Raw genomic sequence first — 22,148 nt, forward strand, 5'->3', positions numbered from 1 at the left:
TTTAATAAATCAATTTCTGTGGTTTTTATTTTCAATAAAACACAATCACACTATATTTAATTAAACAATTACATTATAATAACCATATTAAGAAGTGTATACTTATGATAGTTTGTTAAACACAAGTTTCAAAAGAAAACACGTTTCTATTTTTAATTATACATAGTTATATAAAATTTTAATAATAAAAAACATGAAAACTATTGAAACAAAATTTTTAACTGTAAACGTAATGATGGTTATATTTTTAATTTATTAGCTGTAAATGGAAAAGTTTGCCTTTTGCGGATCCAGTATTCTTTAAGATATATTGTCTTTGGATTCAATTCTGATTTCAACTTTTCTTTTCATGAAAATCTTAAAATTTTCATGATATCTGACAAAAATTTCCATGAATTTGACTATTAATTATATAACAGAAACTTATTCTAAGCTATAGGTTATTAAATTTTACAACTGTAAATTAATTTAATGAAGGAGGAAACAGTTAACAGAAAATTTGACTCTGGCAGAATGATATCCAGGTTATTATGTTTAAAACTTGCATCATTTTTGTACATCTGAAACTCTAAAAACTTCATCCATTACATTTAGAGTACATTTTAATTAATTTCATTTAATTTGAACTTAGTTATATTTAAACAAATTTCAATCCATTTTCAAAACTAGTATTTATAAAATAGCAAATACTTACTCAGTGATATTTTATGAACAATAAGCTAAGTTTTTTGTGATACATAACAATGAATATTATTTTTCGATAATTAACTTTCCAAGAAACTAAAATTTTAAAAATCCTGAGCTATTTTAAAAATTGCAAATTCAAAGAGGGAAAATTAAAAATTTTAAAACAAATTTATATAGAAGAAAATATATCTTTTGTGCTGTGGTAGAAACACAGTCAACTATGGAGGTCATATCAGTCTTTTATTGCTTATTAATAAATTCCTTGGGTGAATTATACAGCCTAAAATTGGGCAAAATAACACAGAAAAATTACAAAAGAATGAATAAAGAGTAACATGAGATTGCATGTACAATTTTTTTAGAATTTATTATTCAATTTATCATTTTACATGATTGTCATTATTTGATACATCAGAAGTTTTTACTTCGACTTCAGTATTCTTTTCTTCAGAAAGTTTGTCATTTTTTGATACACCAGAAGTTTTTACTTCGACTTCAGTATTCTTTTCTTCAGAAAGTTTGTCATTTTTTGATACATCAGAAGTTTTTACTTCGTCTTCAGTATTCTTTTCTTCAGAAAGTTTGTCATTTTTTGATACATCAGAAGTTTTTACTTCGTCTTCAGTATTCTTTTCTTCAGAAAGTTTGTCATTTTTTGATACATCAGAAGTTTTTACTTCGACTTCAGTATTCTTTTCTTCAGAAAGTTTAAAGATTTTGTCATTGTCGATGATAATCTTACTTTCATCATTTTTAACATTATTACTATTAATTTCTTCAACTTCCTTCTTTGAAAGTTCAGCAAGATTATATTTTTTTAATTGATAATAATCTGGTATTACAGAAATACAGCAAATATTTTTAATAATCTCAACTATAACAGTTTTTTTAGCCTGTCGTAAATCCACTTTATGTAATATATTTCTATCTTGTATTAGACGAGCCAAAGATTCTATTACTTCACTGCGTAATAAATTATCATTATAACGTTTGCTATAAATAAAAAAAAAAACCATAAACACGTGTTACAAATAACTTTATCAAAATTATTAAGATACACAGATTAAAATTTAAATAAAATATGTGCATGAAAATAACTTTATGAGTATTGCTCATAAAGGAACCCCTTTAGTCAGCATGAAAGAATGGTTTTTTGAAATCATTTCAATAGCTGAATATATGCTTTACAACAGCAAGTACAAGTAATAATATAATTATAATAAAAATTAATAACATAAAGAGTAATATTGTCATTACTTGTATTAATGCCATTCTGAAAATTCTCCCATTAATGCGCAACGATGTGTTTGTACAATTCTGTAGCAGAAATGTCAAGCAACATATTTCAGACTGAAATTATTTATTTCAGTAAATGCTTGAAGTATCTGCAGCATTTGATAATAATTAATTGCATGTTATTTTGCAAAGAAATACTCTCAATCAAATAATATTATTAACGATGTGAGTGGTAATAATGTTAATGATTTATATTAAGATATATTTTTGAACTTTTGTACATTACATTTTTGTACATCTTTGGTTCTGCATTCACTTTCATATTACGTGTAAATTCTATATCTATTTAATCTTTGAAACAATATCTTGAAACTTCCATGAATATATTTAAAACTATAGGCTGGACAAAGAAAAATTTTGGGCAGAAGTTACTTTATTTTTTGTTATGGGTAATGATAATTTAAAAAGTACAGATCAACGCAACAGAGGTGATTTTTATATTGCATAAATAAATTAAGTTATTTTCTTTCCTCCTTTGAAACAATAAAACATTTTTGTCTAAAAATTTTGTTTTTTTATCTTAAATACAATAGATAACTCAAAACCTATGCAAAGATGTTTTCTGCTCATTAAAGCAGAAAAAACTAAGAGTACAAACAAGATGCATATGTATGCATGCACGTGTTTGGTCTCAACACACATACAAATACACTCAGAGACTAATTCACTCATGTACATTTCATCAATTTAATTTAATAAGTTATTTAAGATTTTTTATTAACAAAAAATTTACATTTAAAAAATTTATAGTGTATAAATGAAAAATAAAAATTCAAGCCTATGAGCTAATATTGTTAATGCGGTAATGAATGGGCTATTTATAATTATTGCCAAATAAATCGATTTAAGTATACTACTATAAACTTATAGCGTTAAAAAATCTTAATACATTTTGAATTTTAAGTTACTGTTACTTTATTAAACATGAATAATTGTATTATTATTTTGTAATTTAATTTTTATTTTCACTCTCTCTCACTCTAAAATAATAAAAAGAAATCTCCAAACTAAAAATGAAATAATAGGAATTGATAATTTATATATAGTCAACTAATTTTGTTATGAGGGTATAACTACTGTAATGAGGGTATAAGTATATGTTAAATGGGATTGATACTTGTAAAAAAAAATTTTGATCACAATCTTTGTAAAAAAATCAGAAGTTTCAAAATCTTTTCAAGTTGTTTTACAAAAGTCTTTTTAAAGTACGGTATACATGATTTCATTCATTTTAAAGGGTGCTAATAAAGCATAGGAACCTTTGAATAACTTATCATCCATTAAATATACAAAAATTAAATTTAACAAATGCTTCTACATGAAATGATCTACCACTGTGAGAAATTCAAATGAGTTTGGAAACACTCCGTCAGCAAGTTATGGCTAGAGAAAGATTTTGCCCTGATTCCTGGGCAGAGTGAAATAAACCCCTACTGAAATTCTACGAACCCTAATTAAGATAAAATTGATGGTTCAAGTTTCAATCAATTTTCTCAGAATTAAATTCTTTACAAGTTTTCATGATAAATTTTACACTTTATCAGTCACTTAATAAAGTTTTTGTATTATAGACATAAAACGAGTGTTTTTAGACAATAAATTTTTCTGTTTTTTGTTGAACATTATAAAAATTATTGGGAATATTGTTCTGGAAGCTGTTTTTATCAACTTTTTAGGTTAAAAACAATAAGTTTACCTCTTAATCTGCTTTCCTAGAATTTCAGTACGGTTTTATTTCACTCTTTGCCCATGAATCAGGGCGAAATCTTTCACTAGCCATAACTTGCTAACAGAGGGTTTCTGGACCTGTGTTTTTTTCAATTATTTTTGCTAGCAGAATGAACTCAGAAGGTGCCGGTAACATTATGTGAATCACTCTGTATTTAAAAATGTTATTACATAATATTCAGGAAAAATATCTCTCGGTCATTTAAAAACAGTTAATGGTGTTGCACACAAACCAATCCAAGCAGTTTGTGTTACCCTGGGCTTGCTACAAAATGATCAGCACTGAGATGATTGAAATCATCCAGCAGACTGTTAAAAATCTATTTGTCATATTATGCTATTAAGCTGTGAAATCTCAAACTCAAAAAATTTACATGACAAATATCCAATAACTACCAAAGAAACTTAATAGTCTCCTGGATGACATACATACTACTGTCAACTTTTTCTATATACAGTCTTCAAACTTTCAGTCACAAAACCTTTTGAATTAAGTACCTGTAGTAAGTAGCAATCACACTAATATCATCTTGCACTCTGTCCATGGCAATAACACCCATTTTAACATAAGCAAAAATTATCATTTGCTTCACTTTTGATTGCTCGAGTCAACATTTATTTAGTCTCTCAGAGTGTTGACTCTTCCGAACACTGATTTGTGACTTCAGTTCAGGTTCAAAATCATATATCCATGATTCATAAATAGCAATTATTTGGTTCAAGAACTGTTCACCTTTCCTTTCATAATGTGAAAGCATTCTTGTGCAATTTCAAGACATGCCACGTTTTGCTATTCATTCAGTTGTTATGGTAGCCATCGTGCTGCGACCATTTTTTTTGTTGCAAATGTTCAGTTAAAAATGGCGTGTGTTGTAGTATTTTGTATTCCAGTTTTATTTTTGATTTCTTTCATTGCCATGCAACAACCTTCATTGATTACTGTGGCAACAATAGTGAAACTTGTATTTGTTAATATAAATAGGGGGTTGGTCAGAGCACGGCTCATCTGCTGTTCTCCTTCTTCTCTCCCTAACTGTTTATCCCAATGCTATTGTTATAGACATGTTTACATGTTCAGAACTAAACGAAGTGGCGCGATGTGATTGAAGGCCATACTAGAGATGCGGGGCAAAGGTTCATCCTATTTTTGCATGGGTTTTTATTTTGCGACCGATCGGACCTTGAAAAAAATAACCCTCGTATTATCAAGAACAGGGGATCTGTCAAGCCTTTAAAGTTTATTGCCCTACTTTAAGCCAAGACTGTAGTTCGCAGAGGAATTTTATGACAGAATAAAAATTTTAATGATAGAGTAATAAATTTGACAATGGTGAAACCTGTTTTACTGTTAATGTCTCTGTTATTGAGTTATAAGCATTCAAAGCTACAATGACAGAAAGATCGTATTAACAATAAAATGAGCTGCATGAACTTGCATTTTACATTCATAATAGATACAATAAAAAACTTTAAAAAATGCTGTAATATTGGTAATAATAAGCAATAACAAAAAATTAACAACATATCAGCAAATTAAACAGCTATATCAACTGATATTATTTTCTAAACAAAAATTACCTTCCAGTGTTAATATCAGCTAATATTATAACAAGTTCCAGTGTTACTTATCAGTTGTTAATTTATAACAATCTAGTTTGCATATTACATTAAAACAATGCAACTTATTAACTCCTCATTTCACCTTTTTACTTTAAATACTTGTAATGGTAAAATTAGAGAGTGCTAGTAAAAATTATGTTGTAGTTCATATTTGTTTTTTGGTGAAAGTTTTATTATTAGTCTCATAGTTCATTTATTTAGTTTTATTAAATATTAAATCTTCACATAACAATGCCTTCTTTAAGAGAAACCGTAAAAATAATTTTTGTTGATGATGTTCAGCTATGATGACAGAGTTCAGTCTTTATAAGAAGTATATGATTTATTTAATAATAGATCTGCAAACAGAGAATCAATTAGTAAATAGACTGTGATCAAGACAGTATCCAGAGATTTGAAGAAACCGGTACTGTACAGAATCATCCTTGCACCAGTAGACCAAGAACTGTCACAACTGATGCAAAGTCATTAGATGTATTGCAGACCTTTGTTGAAGACCCTCATTCATCAATTTGGAAAGCTGTTGTCGAACATGACATCAGTTATTTTTCAGTTCAAAACAATTCTTAAAACAAATATATTTCATCCCAATAAGCTACAGCTGGTGCAAGGATAATAAATATATAAATGTTTAAAATTGATATCTGTACTTTACAAGAAAACATACAGACAAAAATTCCCAGAATTCACAGACCAAAATTCCTTTAATCCAAAGTGCTTGGATTACCAGAATTTTAAAATTCTAAAAAGAAAATCAGCCACATACATGAGTGAAAATTTTCCGATTTTAGGAACCACCTTTGCAACAGGTAAAACATATGATAATAATATAATCGATTTTATCTATCCTAACAGTATTTGTTTCGGTTTCACCTGGCAGCTGATGAGCTGTGCATCTGCAGGGAGATCCAGTTGAATAAACACATGATATTCAACCGCCCAGCTCCTGCGGGGGGCCAGGACTCAGGCCACCCTGGAACTTAGAGGTCAAGGAAAAAATTGGCCAATCATAAGCAGCGAGTCAATGTGGCATGAGCCACATTGTCGGACCGTGTGGGAGTTCCATGATGCTGTTGCTTTGTTCAGCCAGCATCAGCAGTTTAAGGGATATAAGACTCCTACTGCTTGCTGTAGGAAGCTACCCTCGAGAAATGGCTGGGCATCGGTCAAATATAGCTCCAAGTGCTATAATATGGTGGACAGGTACTTGATGGCATTCAGCGACCTAGGCGTCGCAAATTGCTGTCCTTGACGGAATAAATTTTAATTCATTGACAAGTCATATATTTTAGTATGTTGACGGGGTGTGCCAACCCATTTTAGTAGTATATGACAAGTGAGCAGTGGGACATGGAAACAAGTGGTGTAAGGCACCATGCTTATTCTGTTCACACAGTTAGGTAAGCTCAGAAGCTAATTAGGATATTGTTTGCTAAACCGTTTTGAGGAACAGTAGTTGTTTGTGGTACGTACATTCATTCATGCTTTAGGGCGACCAAATGGAGTGGTGGTGGGAGATATGCCAGACCAACCAATATCCTAATAGTAGATTACCCATTCTAACACTGAAAATTAAAAACAAATACTACAGCCTAATTAACTGTCATGCCCCCATTAACCAAGACAACATTAATAAAGAAAACATGGAAAAATTTGGGAACAAATTTAAAAACATAATTAGAAGACTAAATTTAAAAAATACTTTAAAATAATACTGGGAGATTTTAATGCTCAAATAAGCAGAGAAAAAGAAAACTGGGAAACAGTTGGAAAATTCTCTGCACATAAGAATAATAATAAAACTCTGTGAAAAAGAAGTCCCGAAAATGACAACCAGATTTAAAAAAACATTCAAAAAACTAACAACTTGGAAATCACTAAATTACATGCCAGGGAAATTTTATATAGATCATGTAAGAATCTCTTCTAAATAATTAACAGATAACCAAAACAATAAAGATCCTGACTCGGATTACTACTACCTTTCACAAATCAAAATTAAATTATTCCCTAATTCTAAAAGAAAAGCTATAAAACCACTACTAATTCAGTACAACATTCAGAAGTTAAATTCAATGAAACAGAGAAGGAACTTATTGAAGAGTTTGAAAAACTTGAAGCTAAAGACTGGAATGAAATAACAAAACAAATATAAAAGAAAAGTTTAAAAGTAATTGGCAAAAATAAAAACACATATGATGGAACGATAACTGTGATAAAGTACCTCTGGAAAAAGTGAGCAACTCCAAATAAAAAAATGAAACAAACTTTAAAACTCCCAGAAGTTTGCATCCAAAACCTTTAGACAAATGAGATTTAAAAAAAGAACAGGTAAAACAATTGGAAATGAACTTGCTGAAAAATAATACAAGAAATTTTTACCAAACATTTAAAACTAAAATTAAAGGTTACCAATTGTACAACACGTTTTAAAAATTAAAATGGTAAACTAAAATTAAATAACCAAGAAAACCTTAAAACAGTTGTGAAGAACTTTGATACACTATTAAATTGCTCAGAAACCAAAGAACTATTTAATTTTGAAAAACCTAACCATGTAATAGAAGACACACTATCTCTGAATGAAAATAAAATCAAAGAAATAATACAACAATTAAAGAATAATAAAGCTTATGAAGAGGACAACATAAGAGCAAAATTCTAAAAATCAATTTCCCCAAGTTAGTAAACAAGATTAAAACTGTTTGTGAAGAAACTGGCTAACGGAAAAAATTGCAGAGGAACTGAATAATGCACTAATACACCCACTTCACAAAAAAGGGGAGTAAAACAAACTCCAATAACTAAAGAGGAATATCACTTTGTACAGTTCCTTACAAAATTTTAAATAAAGCATTACAAAAAAGAATAATTGACAAGGTTGAGAATTATTTAGGAGAGAATCAGGGTGGTTTTCACTCAGAAAGATCCTGTACTCAACAAATTCTAAATTTAAAAACTATCTTAAATTATTTTAACAAAAATGGTAAAAAATATTTTGCAGTTTTTATAGATTTTAAAAAAGCCTATGATTCCATACACTGCGAATCATTATTTACAGTATTAAAAGAAGACTAGTAAATGTAATTTACTCACTAAAGAATCTGAAATATATTTAGAGAAGTTATTTTACTACAGAAACCACTAATCCCACCAATAATAGAAGAGAAGTTATCACTTTTGTAATAATAGGCCCCAAATAGATAGTTGGTTCATTACAATTATACAGAGTAGTATTACTTAAACTTAGATATTATAAACATAACAAGATATTATTGGCATAATTTGCAGCTAAATTTGAAAAAAAATTGTGAGAAAGGCATTAAGTTTAGGTTAGGTTTAATTTTTCCACAATTGTCTAAGTTTAATATATCATTTACATATTCCCACATTTTTTTAATGATGTTAAGGAACAACATGAATCTTTTAGTTAAGTTAAGTGATACTTACTTATAAGCAATACCGTAAGTAGTTGGTTCACATTTAAAATGTTTTTCAAATAATTTTTCACATTCTTTTTTAATATCGTCCAGATATGCCTTACAGGTGATTTCAATTGGCAACAATCGCATAACATATCTTGATATTTGCTTATGTGTTTTATAAACATCATTTGTAACAGAGTTCACAAGTTCAATTGGTTCAGGCAACTAAAAAATGAAACATATAAATTAATTAGATATTTAGAGTTAATGAATTTAAATACTTGATATATGATTCAGTTGGCTGATGAATTGTTTTTATACAATTCCTTCAAATACTTAAAACAATATAGTGATACTCCTTATTTTAAACACCTACATAATTTTAAATTAGAAAAGCTCTACCACTACAACTGATTAACTTTATTACATTCAAATTAAATGGCTGTGAGTTATCAAACAATCTACTACTAGAAGACTGAAGCTGGGAAGCATCAACTCTCTACTAGATTTTCCATTAAATTTTTACACAGCTAGATAATATATGAGATAGCATATATTATGCTTGAACATTTACATCGTTCAAATAATTTTATAAAAAGTAGACACCATTAGCGTAAATCATCTAGCATTTCTTTGTTTCACATTCAAAATATATTTCTCCTATATGGTTACTTTTTTCTCTGCATTTATATACAACATATACATTCATAAAAACTTACTGAAGAATACTATTATAATTTTATTGTTACTATTAAATAAAATTTATTAAAATAAATAATACAATTTTTCTAAAAAAAAAACCTTGAAACAATCTACACTATATGATAAACTTACTTCTAAGCCAAGTTAAGTCAACAAGGCATTTTGAATATGGCAATATTTAACAGAAGAGATACAAGAGATCACACCCAGTGCAGCCTAAGTACAACTGTAAGATAATATTCAAACATGCCCAGATCCCTAACCACAGCAGTCAAACACATTTCTCTGAATGTAATGATGTTCACTACAGAGCTAGTTCCAGTGATGAACAGAATGTCATCTATCTTTACAGCTGAATATCACCTGCAGTACAACGGTTTTATTATGGTGATATGTATCAATAACAGTATATTCCACCTCCTAACTCAATCTGATAAGGGATTTTATTTTTCTTGAGAATGACTATGTCGTTTATGGGAAAGACTTATAAACTGTGTAAGGTTGCCTTCAACCGCTATGGTTATAGTATCTAATAATATATATATATATATATATATATAATAAAACTGATATGATAAAATATTTTTAATCTTAAAAACAAATGAAGTTATCCAAGATAAAAATATTTGAAACAGGGGAAATATTCAGATTAAAAAATACAATTTAATTCAAAGATCATCTAATACATGAGAGCTAAATTAATACAAAATATCTCAACATAAGAGAAATGAATAATTGTTCTAAAGATTAAAATATGTTTTTAATTGGTAGTGGGTTCCACTCAAAATATGAATTCCTACATCAATTGTTATTTATATCATATGTTAATATTGATAAGATATATCTTTAAAAGACATTATTAAGGTATCATGGTTGATGGTAGTGGAGGTGAATGAACAATGTTTTATATTTAACATTAAATTTTATATTTGAAATGTACTTTCAAAAATTTGGAAATAAATAATCTTAAAGCTAGCATGGATTTATTTTTTAATTAATTAATTAAGAGTAATTAGGGTGTTTTTTCATCAGAATATCATCAGCATTGAAAATATCATCCACATTATTGTCATTCACATCACATCATCTTCGCATACTTACATAAAAAATCTGTATCGTCACAAAGTTCAAATTCTTCCCTTTATTGGAGCTGAAATCTCGTAAAAAGTACTGTCAATACAAATCATTTTTCCATTTTAAAATACACTGATTCAGAAATAGAAAAAAAATTCATGAACAAAACAAAACAAAACAAAGTGGTGTTTACAAAGAATTATTTTACAAGCCAATGTCATATATGACTGGGGCAATGAAAGGTTATACAAAAACAGGTACAACACAAAGATGATTTCTATTTGTATCTCAATTTAAATATTTTGTAACTCAATTATTACTTAATTAGAATTCAAGTTAAATCAATTAATAATGCATTTTTTTTTAGTAAGAGAACAACTGCCTTTTTTGAAAATTAGTAATTTAAAAATTTTGTACTCCTTATTTTTAATTAGAGTATACAGATATATGAAAAAAAATATCAAATTATTATATACATACCGTAGTTTTAATAAAAATACAATTATTTGCACCAGAATCAATAACTTGGAATCTACGCTCCTTTATATTTTTATTGGTTGTTTTCAAAGATTCAACTTCTTTCTTTAATTCATCTTCAATTTCTGTTTCATCAACCGCCTCATCCTTATCATCATCAAACTAGAATAAATGCCTAAATATTATTTTTTAAAACACAAATCAGACAAAAAGTTATGTAGAACAAAAGTTAGATAAAGAACAGCATAGAAATAACTAGTACTTAAAAGTCTTCAGATTCAACCTGACTATTATTTTAGCTACATTTGAATATTTTATCAGCTCTATTGAGAAAATGTTACTGTAGAAGAAAATTTTTAATTTAATTTTAAATAAATATGTGAGAAGATCTTTTTAGAAGGGCTGGTAATTTATTAAAAATAGTAATGGAAGCATAAGGTCCTTTCTAATTCATCAAAGTACTGTGTTTAATTGCAAGAAAACATTCTTGCTGTGTGGTTTGACTGAAATAGATATTACTTTTTAGAAGTGGCTGTAGTTTTATGCAAAAGTTTCATATTTGTAAGTATAAATGCAAGGATAACTTTGACTTAACATTGTCTGTGCGAATCATATTTATGGACGCATTTATTGTTGCATCCTAGAAACTCCTTGTGACATTTTGAGAAAAATCAAGAGACGATATAATGATTCAGATGGGAATATGTTAGGCATAATAAATACTTCATATTAATGTTTAATTAAGCTGTTTCAAAACATCTTATGTCCTGCAATCATACACTAATTCCATTGTACATTCATTAGAATTAATTAATGTTCAATCTATACATTAAAGTACAGTTAATGTTTCAATTCATTGCTGTAGAATAACTCTGACTTGCTACTGATGTAAAAAAATATGACACCTTGGCATGTCCACCTGTGCTTCTATAAATATGACTGCAATTATAATAAAAATATACTGTGTCCTATAATTCAAATTTGCAATGCATAAAATTAAATGATACAAGTTAAAATATTTGTTTTAAATACGTAAAACTAGCGACAATGCAGTTGAAATAATACTCATTTTAATCATGATGCTAATTAACTGCTCTTTGTAACAAGGCTAATTATAATGAATTCCTTATATTTTTAATGTGTGATTTTGACATAAGTAGATTTAAAAAACGAATAACGCGCATCTTCAATATTGATTTCTAAATAGTGCAACATTACTTTAAATCACCTATTGTTTATAATATTAAATAAAATTCATTTTTTGGTATTTTTTTTCTGATAAACATAATTTTCTATTTTTTTTTTAATAAAAATTGTGTATTTTTTGATGGTTTACATATATAAATTTATAAAAGAAATTGGGGTTTTATAAAATTTTTCTCAGATTTAAAGCAATTACATTTTTTATTTATTTATAATTTCTCACTGGTGCTTGTATGTATTAGGCAATTTCCAACCCTAAAATTTCATCGTTAATGGTTTTGAAAAATTCCAATGTTTTGAAAAATGTAACGTTGACCACAGTCAGAAAAACTTGAACGTTTATTATTAGTAAATCAATAACTACAGAAAAAAGCAATGAGTAATATGATTGATGATAAATATGAAAATAAGGTGCTGTTTAATGAAATAGTATATAATTGCAAACAGAGTTTGGAAAAGTAGGTTTTATATCATAAAGAAAAGATATATTTAATATAATTAAATTTTAAAAATAAACTATTTTTAAATTACATTTTTTAATATATTTTTTAAATGGGTTTATTAGATCCTTTTACCCGAACTGCGTAAAAGGGTAACTTACCTAAATAATTAATAAATAATGAATTAAACAATTAGATAATTATTGGATGAACAAAACAATATATTTTATTTATAAAATAATAAATTATAATCTAATCTAATAATATATTTTAATACATATTTTTTAGATCAATTAAATAATAGTAAATAATTCAGTAAATTATTAGTAGATAATTTTATAAAAGTAATAAAATATATGAAAAATAAATATTAATTTTTTGGGGAAACTGCTACTAGATCTTCTTTGACATCTTCTCTTTATGATGTAAAACCTATATTTTCAAACTCTTCATTTGCAATTCTTTATTACATCATTACAATTACTTTACTATAATACAAAATATCATTTGTTTGTTACCTTCTTTTATATTTTAATCCAGAATTTAAAAAAACCTTTAATGGTAGTGTTCTCAAAAAAAAATTTATTCCAATCTAAGCCTAAATTGCCTACATGCAGGAAGATCTCATTCACGTTTAGAATTTTATTTTTTCTCTGACCATCTACCAAGAAGTGTTCTATGTTTAAGAAAATATAGAAATTAAATAATTAATTTAAACATTTATTGCAGTAGTTTTAATTTAAAAAATTGATTCAATTATGAAGGCTAATAACACGTTAAAAACTATATCATAATAGTAGTAATTCAAGTAATAATCTATTTATAAATGATTTTTTAAATGTTATTTTGGTACTTACGTATTAACGCCACCGCAGCTACAGCTTTATTTAAAAACAAAGTAGTCAATCGGATTTCGGTGGAAAATGAACAGTCTCTTTATTAATTTTAATAAATGGTTATTTATATTTATTTATTTTATAAATATAATTTAACCACACTTAACCTACGCTCGCTAACCTTGACTAATTAACACCGTAATTTTTTGAGTATTTATTTAATAAATTCAGTAATTATTGCAATTATTTATTATTTAAATCAAGACACTCCTGTTAATTAGTCAAGGTTAGCAAGAGTAGGTTAAGTTTGGTAAATAAATAAATAATAAATAAATATAAATAACCATTTATTAAAATTAATAAAGAGACTGTTTTGAATCTATGTTAAACTCTATATCGGCCCATTTTCCACCGAAATCCGATTGACTACTTTGTTTTTAAATAAAGCTGTAGCTGCGATGACATTAATATGTAAGTACCATTATTTTTATATTATCAACTCTAATTACTTTAAAAACAGTAATCATTAAGCAAATATTAATTGTAAAGTATTAATAAATAGTAATAATTAAACACTGAATCTAGCACCTTTTATTCTGTTGAAATAATGTTACTTTGCTGCTGACACCTTGGGTAGATCAGAATCTGCTCATAATTTGTTACTAATAAAAAGATTAACAATTTTTTGACTGTTACATAGTTTGCAAGAGGGATATGCAGCAAAATTTTAAGTTATGATAAAGTATCACAATTATCTGAAACTTGTAAATAGTTCCTCTCTAAGTGTGACAAAGAGATAATATTCAAAGTCGACTATTTATTACTAATCAAGAACCAACAAATATTGTTGTGAATGATCCATGCTCTGGAAGACAGTTAACGTCAAAAAATGACAACAATGTTGAGCAAATCAGAGACTTTTGGAGTTTTTGTCTACAGTACAGATTGTAAGTCAATATGTTTACAGAGAAATTCTTGAAAGACTGCGGAAAAGAGTTATTCATGTGAGCCCAGCCATCAAAGACAACTGGATGCTGCATCATGACAATGCACCTTGCTTGCATTCTCAATTAGTGAGTTTTTAGCAAAGAAAGACATTCCTGTAGTTTCTCAACCATCTTACTCAACTGACTTGAGGCCCTGCGATTTTTTCCTGTTCCCGACTCTAAAAATCATCTCAAAGAACACCATTTTGGAAAGTAAAAAACATTAAAAAAATTTAACCAACCATCTGAAGGATATTCCAATTTCTGAATTCCAACACTGCTATGAAGAGTGAGAAAACCGTTTGAAGCGTTGTGTAGGAACTATTTCGAAGGTGATAAGAGTCCACGTACAATTGGATTGTAAATAAAAAGGTTTTCTGAACCAGTCTCATTAATTTATTTTCAGACCTCATATGTGCTATCTTTAAATTTTAAAAGCAATCAAAGAATAAATTTAAAATAAAGTGTAATTTTTCTGTCCAATAGAAATCTGTTTTGAATTACCAGTCACTATCTCATATAACAAACTTCACTCACCTGCATCAATTAAGAAAAAGTTTGATACTTTTAACAGTGCATTTAAAGAGTTTTGAGAGAGCTTTACTGCTGATTCAGATCAGGGTATGAGAGAGACGTTTAAATGGCATTTGGAGTTAATAATGTTATGCAGTAAGAAAAGATAATTTTGTTCACTATAGGCTGATAAAGCAAATTCAAGAACAAAGTTTAGTGAAATTAAAGTGAAAATACATCAAACGATTAAAAATATGAATAAATTATCGAAGTGATAGAATTATATATTAACCAATATATGGTAAATTATTAACAAGGAGGTGAAAAAATCCTCTAGGTAATTCTATTCCATTGTAAAAAATGATTCTTGAACTGAATTCTTATCTAGGGTGGCAGACTGTTCAATTTTTTTTGTAAATGTAGTAATAAACGCAATTTCTGATAGTTCAAGCAGAGCTGATTCCTTCTGTTGCTAATTATGAGCGATTTGAATTTGCCTAGCAAAATTTGTGTTCTGATGTTTTGTGAGCAGCTTTTTCCATAAAGAATAAAAGTTCTGTAGCATCATTAATATAAAATGTACTCTCCTTAATATAATGTAATGCTGATGCAATTCTGCTGTCAGATTTGGCATTTACATTGAACTTAGCAGATGATTCACTAAAACTGAAGGAAACTGTTTAATATTCAAACTGCCTCTAAACTCTTTGATATTGAGATGTATTCTATGAATACTGTTTGCTAACAATAAGAAAAGAGGTTTCAAGAGTCGGAAAAGCACTGGGTTGAATAGATTATGCTATCAGATAATTACCCACTTATTGCAAGTCTGAGGGTCAACACTCCAGGATCATATAATTCAGTTGCATTTACAGCTTCATAATGTTCATATGATCAGCCTTTTTTGTGGAATGGATGTAAGTTTACATTATCACAGTTTACTGTTTTATTGGCAGATAGTGAATCCTTGTAGGGGTTTTTGTATGACCACAGTGTTTTACCAAAATCTTAATAAACGTTGGATTGTTAAAATTAAATGATATTAAATAAAGAAAGGAAAGTGTTTTATTGTCACAAAATAATTAATCAAGTCGATTTTCAACAGAAAACAGTTAAAAATGTGTGACAAAACAACCTCACAAAATAAAAATACTTGGTTTTCCATCACAATTTAACTAAAACACAGGTTTGTTGATTTTTTTTTTTTTGCATTTTAAATTACAGTAAAACAAGATTATTTTGCAAGATTGTATAATCCGCATCACGATTATTGTATAACAAGAATGGCATATCTTCTTGTGAATGTGTAGACTGGAGTTCATACCTTCGTGAAGTTAGTGAGTATAGTGTATTATGAGTCTTTAGTGATTGGTGATGGGGGAGTAACTGTAGACATAGATGAAACAAAAATTGCGAAATGGTTGATAGTAACTGTATCATTGGAGGTATTTATCACTGTGGCAGTAAAAAAGTTTCTTTGCACCAGTTCCAACACACAAAAATTAAATTTTATTAGTGATAATCAAACAGTACATTTTTCCTGGCATTACAATCATTATGAGTGTTGAGGTCTTATAATTGTTTGTGGCTCAAAATTTACAACCATTTTGTAAACTTTGCCTCTGGGCATGGGACTCATATGCAAATGATAGAAAGAAAGTTCAGGCAAGTATGTCTAGGCAGTGGCAACTAACCCACCGGGTTGGTCTAGTAGTTAACACGTCTTCCCAAATCAACTGATTTGGAAGTCGAGAGTTACAGCGTTCAAGTCCTAGTAAAGCCAGTTATTTTTACACGGATTTGAATACTAGATCGTGGATACCGGTGTTCTTTGGTGGTTGGGTTTCAATTAACCACACATCTCAGGAATGGTCGAACTGAGAATGTACAAGACTACACTTCATTTACACTCATACATATCATCCTCATTCATCCTCTGAAGAATTATCTAAACGGTAGTTACCAGAGGCTAAACAGGAAAAAGAAAGAAAGGCAGTGGCAACTAGTAGCTAAACTTAGTGGGGCTGCTGCTCCAGAACATTTTTTCTGGTCCTTTTCAAGACCATGGTTAAAGTTTTCTGTTTTCACATTCAAGAATATGGTACACCGTTTTTAAGCACAATGTGAATTCCATTTTCAGTTTAATCGAATAAATAATAAAATGTCAATACAGACAATTTTTTTAGTATTATTAGATAACTTAATAAAAGTTCGCTTAAAAACATTATAGTCCAATGCTGCTTAATTTAAATTTCGATGTACACAGAAACAAATACATAATTAGTTTTTACTAACCTACTACCTTCTCTTTCACCGTTCCAGTGTGACTTTGGACAGATTTGGCAATCAAAGAGCCCTTGCTTTCTGCCACCTTCTGATCATTACTGAAAAAACAACTAAACTACTTTCATATTCCTACCACAAACTAAACTAGAAAAGGAAACGAACAAGAACATTCCATACATACACACGTAGTAAAAAATATCAGCACACCAGGGTTGTAACTGCGGGAGTGACAATGTTCTCTCTCCCTTGCAGCCTCATGTGCAGTTTCTTATGTGCACATGCGCACAACAGTCAAACACCATGACACTGGAACTGTGAAGCGCACGCTCCATACAAAGATTTTTGTATATTTTTCATAAACTGGGGATGGGTACTGACATTAAGCTAAAGGATTATATATAGTACAAGCATAAAGAAAGAATTAAAAGAAAAGAGAACTCATTATATTAAATGTTATCGATAATATCAAGTGGAAATAGGGGGTGCTGCAGTTCTACAGTGCCAGTACGCGATCCACCACTGTGTCTAGGTACGGTTACTAAAAGGATCACTTAGTTGGCCACCTGGCTGAATTCATGTTTCATTAACTCAATCCTGATTACAAATTGCAAATTTAAGCCTTGTTAAAAGCAATAGGGCACATTTACAATGGTTCTGATCAGCAGCAGCCAGACACACTGCCTCTGATAAGCTATTCTGAATCTTCTGAAGACAATTTAGTTATACTGTTTATTTATTTTTTATGGCTTAAAATAAATATTTTTATTGTCCCTACTTGGTTTAGATCAAGATATTTCAAAACAAAAGAGTTTAAGAGCGGGAAAAATCATACACAATTACCACTTTGAAATATAATTTACACCCTAATTTTATGGAAAATAAACAAAGTATAATAATCCAAACAGAGAATTTTTTCCAACTGTTGACCTGTATATGTAGTTGAGATCAATTTGATGAATATCATTTAATCACAAATTAACACAAAACAATTTTTTTATATACATAATTTTTTCATGACTAACAAAAAGGGCGGCTTTTTTATGTCTATCAACATAATAGATTTAGAAGTTTAATGAGAAACCAAATATTTATTAAAATTTTCTACAACTGATTGATGTAGCCTAGTAGTTATTTATTATGATAATTACAGATTTACTCTATTAGATATATAAAACTCAATTTTTTTAATAAGAAATTAATCTGGTAACATGCAAAAAATACAGTCTGATCAAGATTTAACTCAGAACCTTTGGATTAAGTCACACTGTTGGTTTCTCAAACAAATAATCTTGGATTTGATTCTATGCAAGGATATGAATTTTCTATAATTTGCCATCACTGTAATAATCACCCGTCATCTGGGAACCTGCCTATTCAGTGTGAAATAATTATTTTCTTCCTTCATCTTAAGCAAACATCCTTAGGGATCCTCTAGGGTTGTCAAGAAATTTCTTAATGATAGGATTAAAAAAATTCAATTACCTGTTCTTCCCCATACAATTTATCAGCATAATCATTTAGAATATTATATGCTTCTCTGATACATTCTTTTTCTTTGGCATTACAAGTGCACAAAAATCCTCGCATACCTGTTTCTAAAACATGCTTTCTTCTTCGTTTATTCGCATTATAACTGCTGTTACCGCACTTTCTCTTACCCATGTTTCACTGCAACTGTGTGTGACTATTAGTATAATTCTTAACTATGTTTCACATAAACAAAAGTACACATAACCTTACTACAGCGATATTTAATTCTGACAACAGTGCTGCACCTAACTTACGGCCTATGGAATCGTTAAAATTCAAATAAATGGATTGAAAATTGCCGAAATTCAATGCGATATAACAAAACTCAAGACGTGGTTATAAGAAAACTGATTTTTAACAGTGTTTATAAATGTTTTTAATAAAGTATATGAAAATAAATGTGTTATTACATGCTTCAGTTTATTATAATTCCTGTAACTATTGTGAATATTATAGTATGCATTAACAAAAATTTTGTAGACTGTCATTCTGCAGTACTAATTTAAATTTATACAAAAAATAAATTAATAAATTTTAATTATTGTCATTATTTTTGTTTTGTTTATAGTTTACTTTCTTATTCACAAAAAAATGTTGTCTTCTATAAATTTGAATTTGCGAACTTATAATTATTTTCAATGTTTGTTTTATGTATTGTAGTTATGTACATTTATATGTTGCCTTATAACGTTTCAAATGTTTATTAAATATTTAAGTATCCTTTCTTTTCAAACAAATGTTCATGCTATTACGTTAAAAGTTTTTAAATGTGAACTTCATATAATCAAATGTTAGGATTTTGCCTAAAATTACATACTCGTCTTTACATACATCCTTAACAGGTACGCGTTATATCTTTATTTTTTGGTTTGATTTTCTTACTGCCTTTTTTTTTTACTTCTTTCTTGTATGAAGTAAAGGAAGTATTTTGATCGCGAAAAATTTTGGTTTTTAGATTTCAACGGAAATATCAATCTTGACCAGCCCTGGTCAGGGATCAGGGCAGCCCTGGTTAGGGATGTAGGATGTAGAGGGTATACTGAAATGAAACGACTAGCACTAGTTAGGGAATCTTGGAGAGCTGCATCAAACTAGTCAAATGACTGAAGACAAAAAAAAAAAAAGACCAGCCCTGAATCCATTTTGACTAACTTCGGCGTGACTTCTGTACATACGTACGTATGTATCTCGCAAATTCAAAAACGATTAGCCAAAAATGTTGAAATTTTGGATTTAGGCCTGTTGTAACATCTAGTTGTGCAACTCCCCTTTTGATTGCAATCGACTGAACCAAGTGTCCAAAAAAGCCCAAAATTCCCAAAAATTTGGATTTTGGACTTTTTCTTAACTGCAGTAATAAGCTCTGATTTAGAGATTCTCAACGATATATCATAAGTAGTAATTATTTTCATTTGGTCCAAAGTTAGAGCCAAATAATATTTAATTAATGAAATATTTGAATTCTTCAAGGGGAAGGCACATTGGTTTGAATCACACGTCATCTCCTTTTTTTTATTTAAATATATTAATATATTTAATTATTAACCTCTGATTGTAAAGAAAATTACGATAATTCAATAACAATAAAAAAAAAAAAATGAAAAATATCACAAGTTATTTAATTAAAAAGGCATTATTGCATAAGTGTATATGTAATAGATTAGGTGAAACTTCTGATTATTTAATATTAATTGAAAATTATAATTTAGATTTGTATTATTTTTTTTATTTTCTAGTTTAATTTATTTAATTATTCTGGAATTTCTGTTTAATTTTACCTACATTAAAGTTAACTACAGAGTGACTGAAAAATAGACCCTCACAAGAACAACACACACTGAGGCATATATGCCTGACCTTTAATAAATTGCAAAAAATTCTTATTTTTTAGTTCATTACTGCTCTGATATTGTCGGACAAAATATCTCCCTAAGATGGAGTTGATCATTTCTTTTATTTGTTTTTGTTGAGAATCATGTAATCGCTCTTTGGTTTGATATAACTCTTCTGATCTTAATTTGTGTACTTGTTCTCTAGTTTTCAAATTTTCTCTTTTTTTTATATTTATCATCTCTTAATTTTTTTATTCTTTCTTTGGTTTTAACATTTTTTTCCTCTTCATATTCATATTCTTGTGGTTTTTTGAGATATATTTCTTCATGTTATCTTTCTTTTTCCTGTATGATTGTTTCTTTTTCATTTTTAATTATTTACCAAGTAATCCAATAATAAAAACTGATTATTTTACACTGTAAGGTCAAAATTAACATATGCAACCAGTATACAGGAGTTCTTTAAACAGAATAGACTAATTATTATTAACTTTTATTACACAGAAATCTGAAACTTTTGTAAATCAACAACTCACAAAGATATGAATAATACTGATGTAGTAATAAAGTAACTTTTACCCTATTTATTTGATGTTAATTAAAACTAATATTTCAGCAATTCTGTAACTGTCTACTTTATTAAAGAATTGGAGGATCGTATCTCACTTTCAAATGAAATAATTTTAAATGAAGTGTAGCAAAAAATGCGTATATGTATTTAACAGGTGTACAAGGAAGTCATGTTACATCAACATCAAATTTTTGTTTATAAGGTTTTAAGGATTCAAGGTACTTATTTGTTTTAACCCCCATCTTCTTCTCATTTTTTCATGTAAAATGAACATGTTTTATAATAATTGATGAATAAAACATTAGAGAAATATTGTAGTAACCCTATAACTCAATAAAAATAATCCAATAATATATTAAAGAAAACACACTAAAATGCTCTTTCAAACCAATCATTTTAAACCTTCTACATATTAAAAATATAAGGATTATTGCTTATGATTATAATCTAGTAACTTAACCTACACTCTTTGCTCGCTAACCTTGACTAAATTAACAGTAATGTTTTGATTATTTAAATAATAAATAATTGCAATAATTACTATTACAATAATTACAGCAAATGACTTTCTCTTAAAATAACTTTCATAGAAGCAACATTTTATTTGCTGTGCTGGCTGTTTCACTGACTTGTTGCAACCAGCAATCATCTTGTAGCAGCACTATGAAGTCAGTTATAATCTACTGGTATTCTAATCTGTTACCAGCAAATTAGAATAACCGTTCATTATTCTAATGAATAAAATAAAACATCATTTTATTAGATGTTATTGTTTTCTTTTCAGAGAAAAACTAGTAGATTAAATTTATTAGATTATATTTACAATTTCTCTGCAAATATCTCCAATTATCCCCTGATTTGAAAGAATTCTGCCTCTATTTTTTCTTTTTGAAAATGAGGACGTATCTATTTCTATCACCGTTCCTGGACCACCTACCTTTT

General features: G+C 28.4%; 1 protein-coding gene across 1 annotated transcript; it reads right to left on the minus strand.

Annotated features, from left to right (window-relative positions):
* Nucleotides 1-19,054, minus strand: LOC142326422 (THUMP domain-containing protein 1 homolog). Its single transcript, XM_075368914.1, has 4 exons — nt 18,756-19,054; nt 11,013-11,171; nt 8,782-8,981; nt 1-1,680 (listed from the first exon to the last, which is right to left on the minus strand). The coding sequence occupies exons 1-4, from the start codon at nt 18,933-18,935 to the stop codon at nt 1,068-1,070; spliced, it is 1,152 nt and encodes a 383-aa protein (XP_075225029.1). The 5' UTR covers nt 18,936-19,054; the 3' UTR covers nt 1-1,067.
* Nucleotides 19,055-22,148: the final 3,094 nt, after the last annotated feature.

The sequence above is a fragment of the Lycorma delicatula genome, chromosome 6 (genome assembly GCF_047948215.1).
Source record: "Lycorma delicatula isolate Av1 chromosome 6, ASM4794821v1, whole genome shotgun sequence".
Lineage (NCBI taxonomy): Eukaryota > Metazoa > Arthropoda > Insecta > Hemiptera > Fulgoridae > Lycorma > Lycorma delicatula.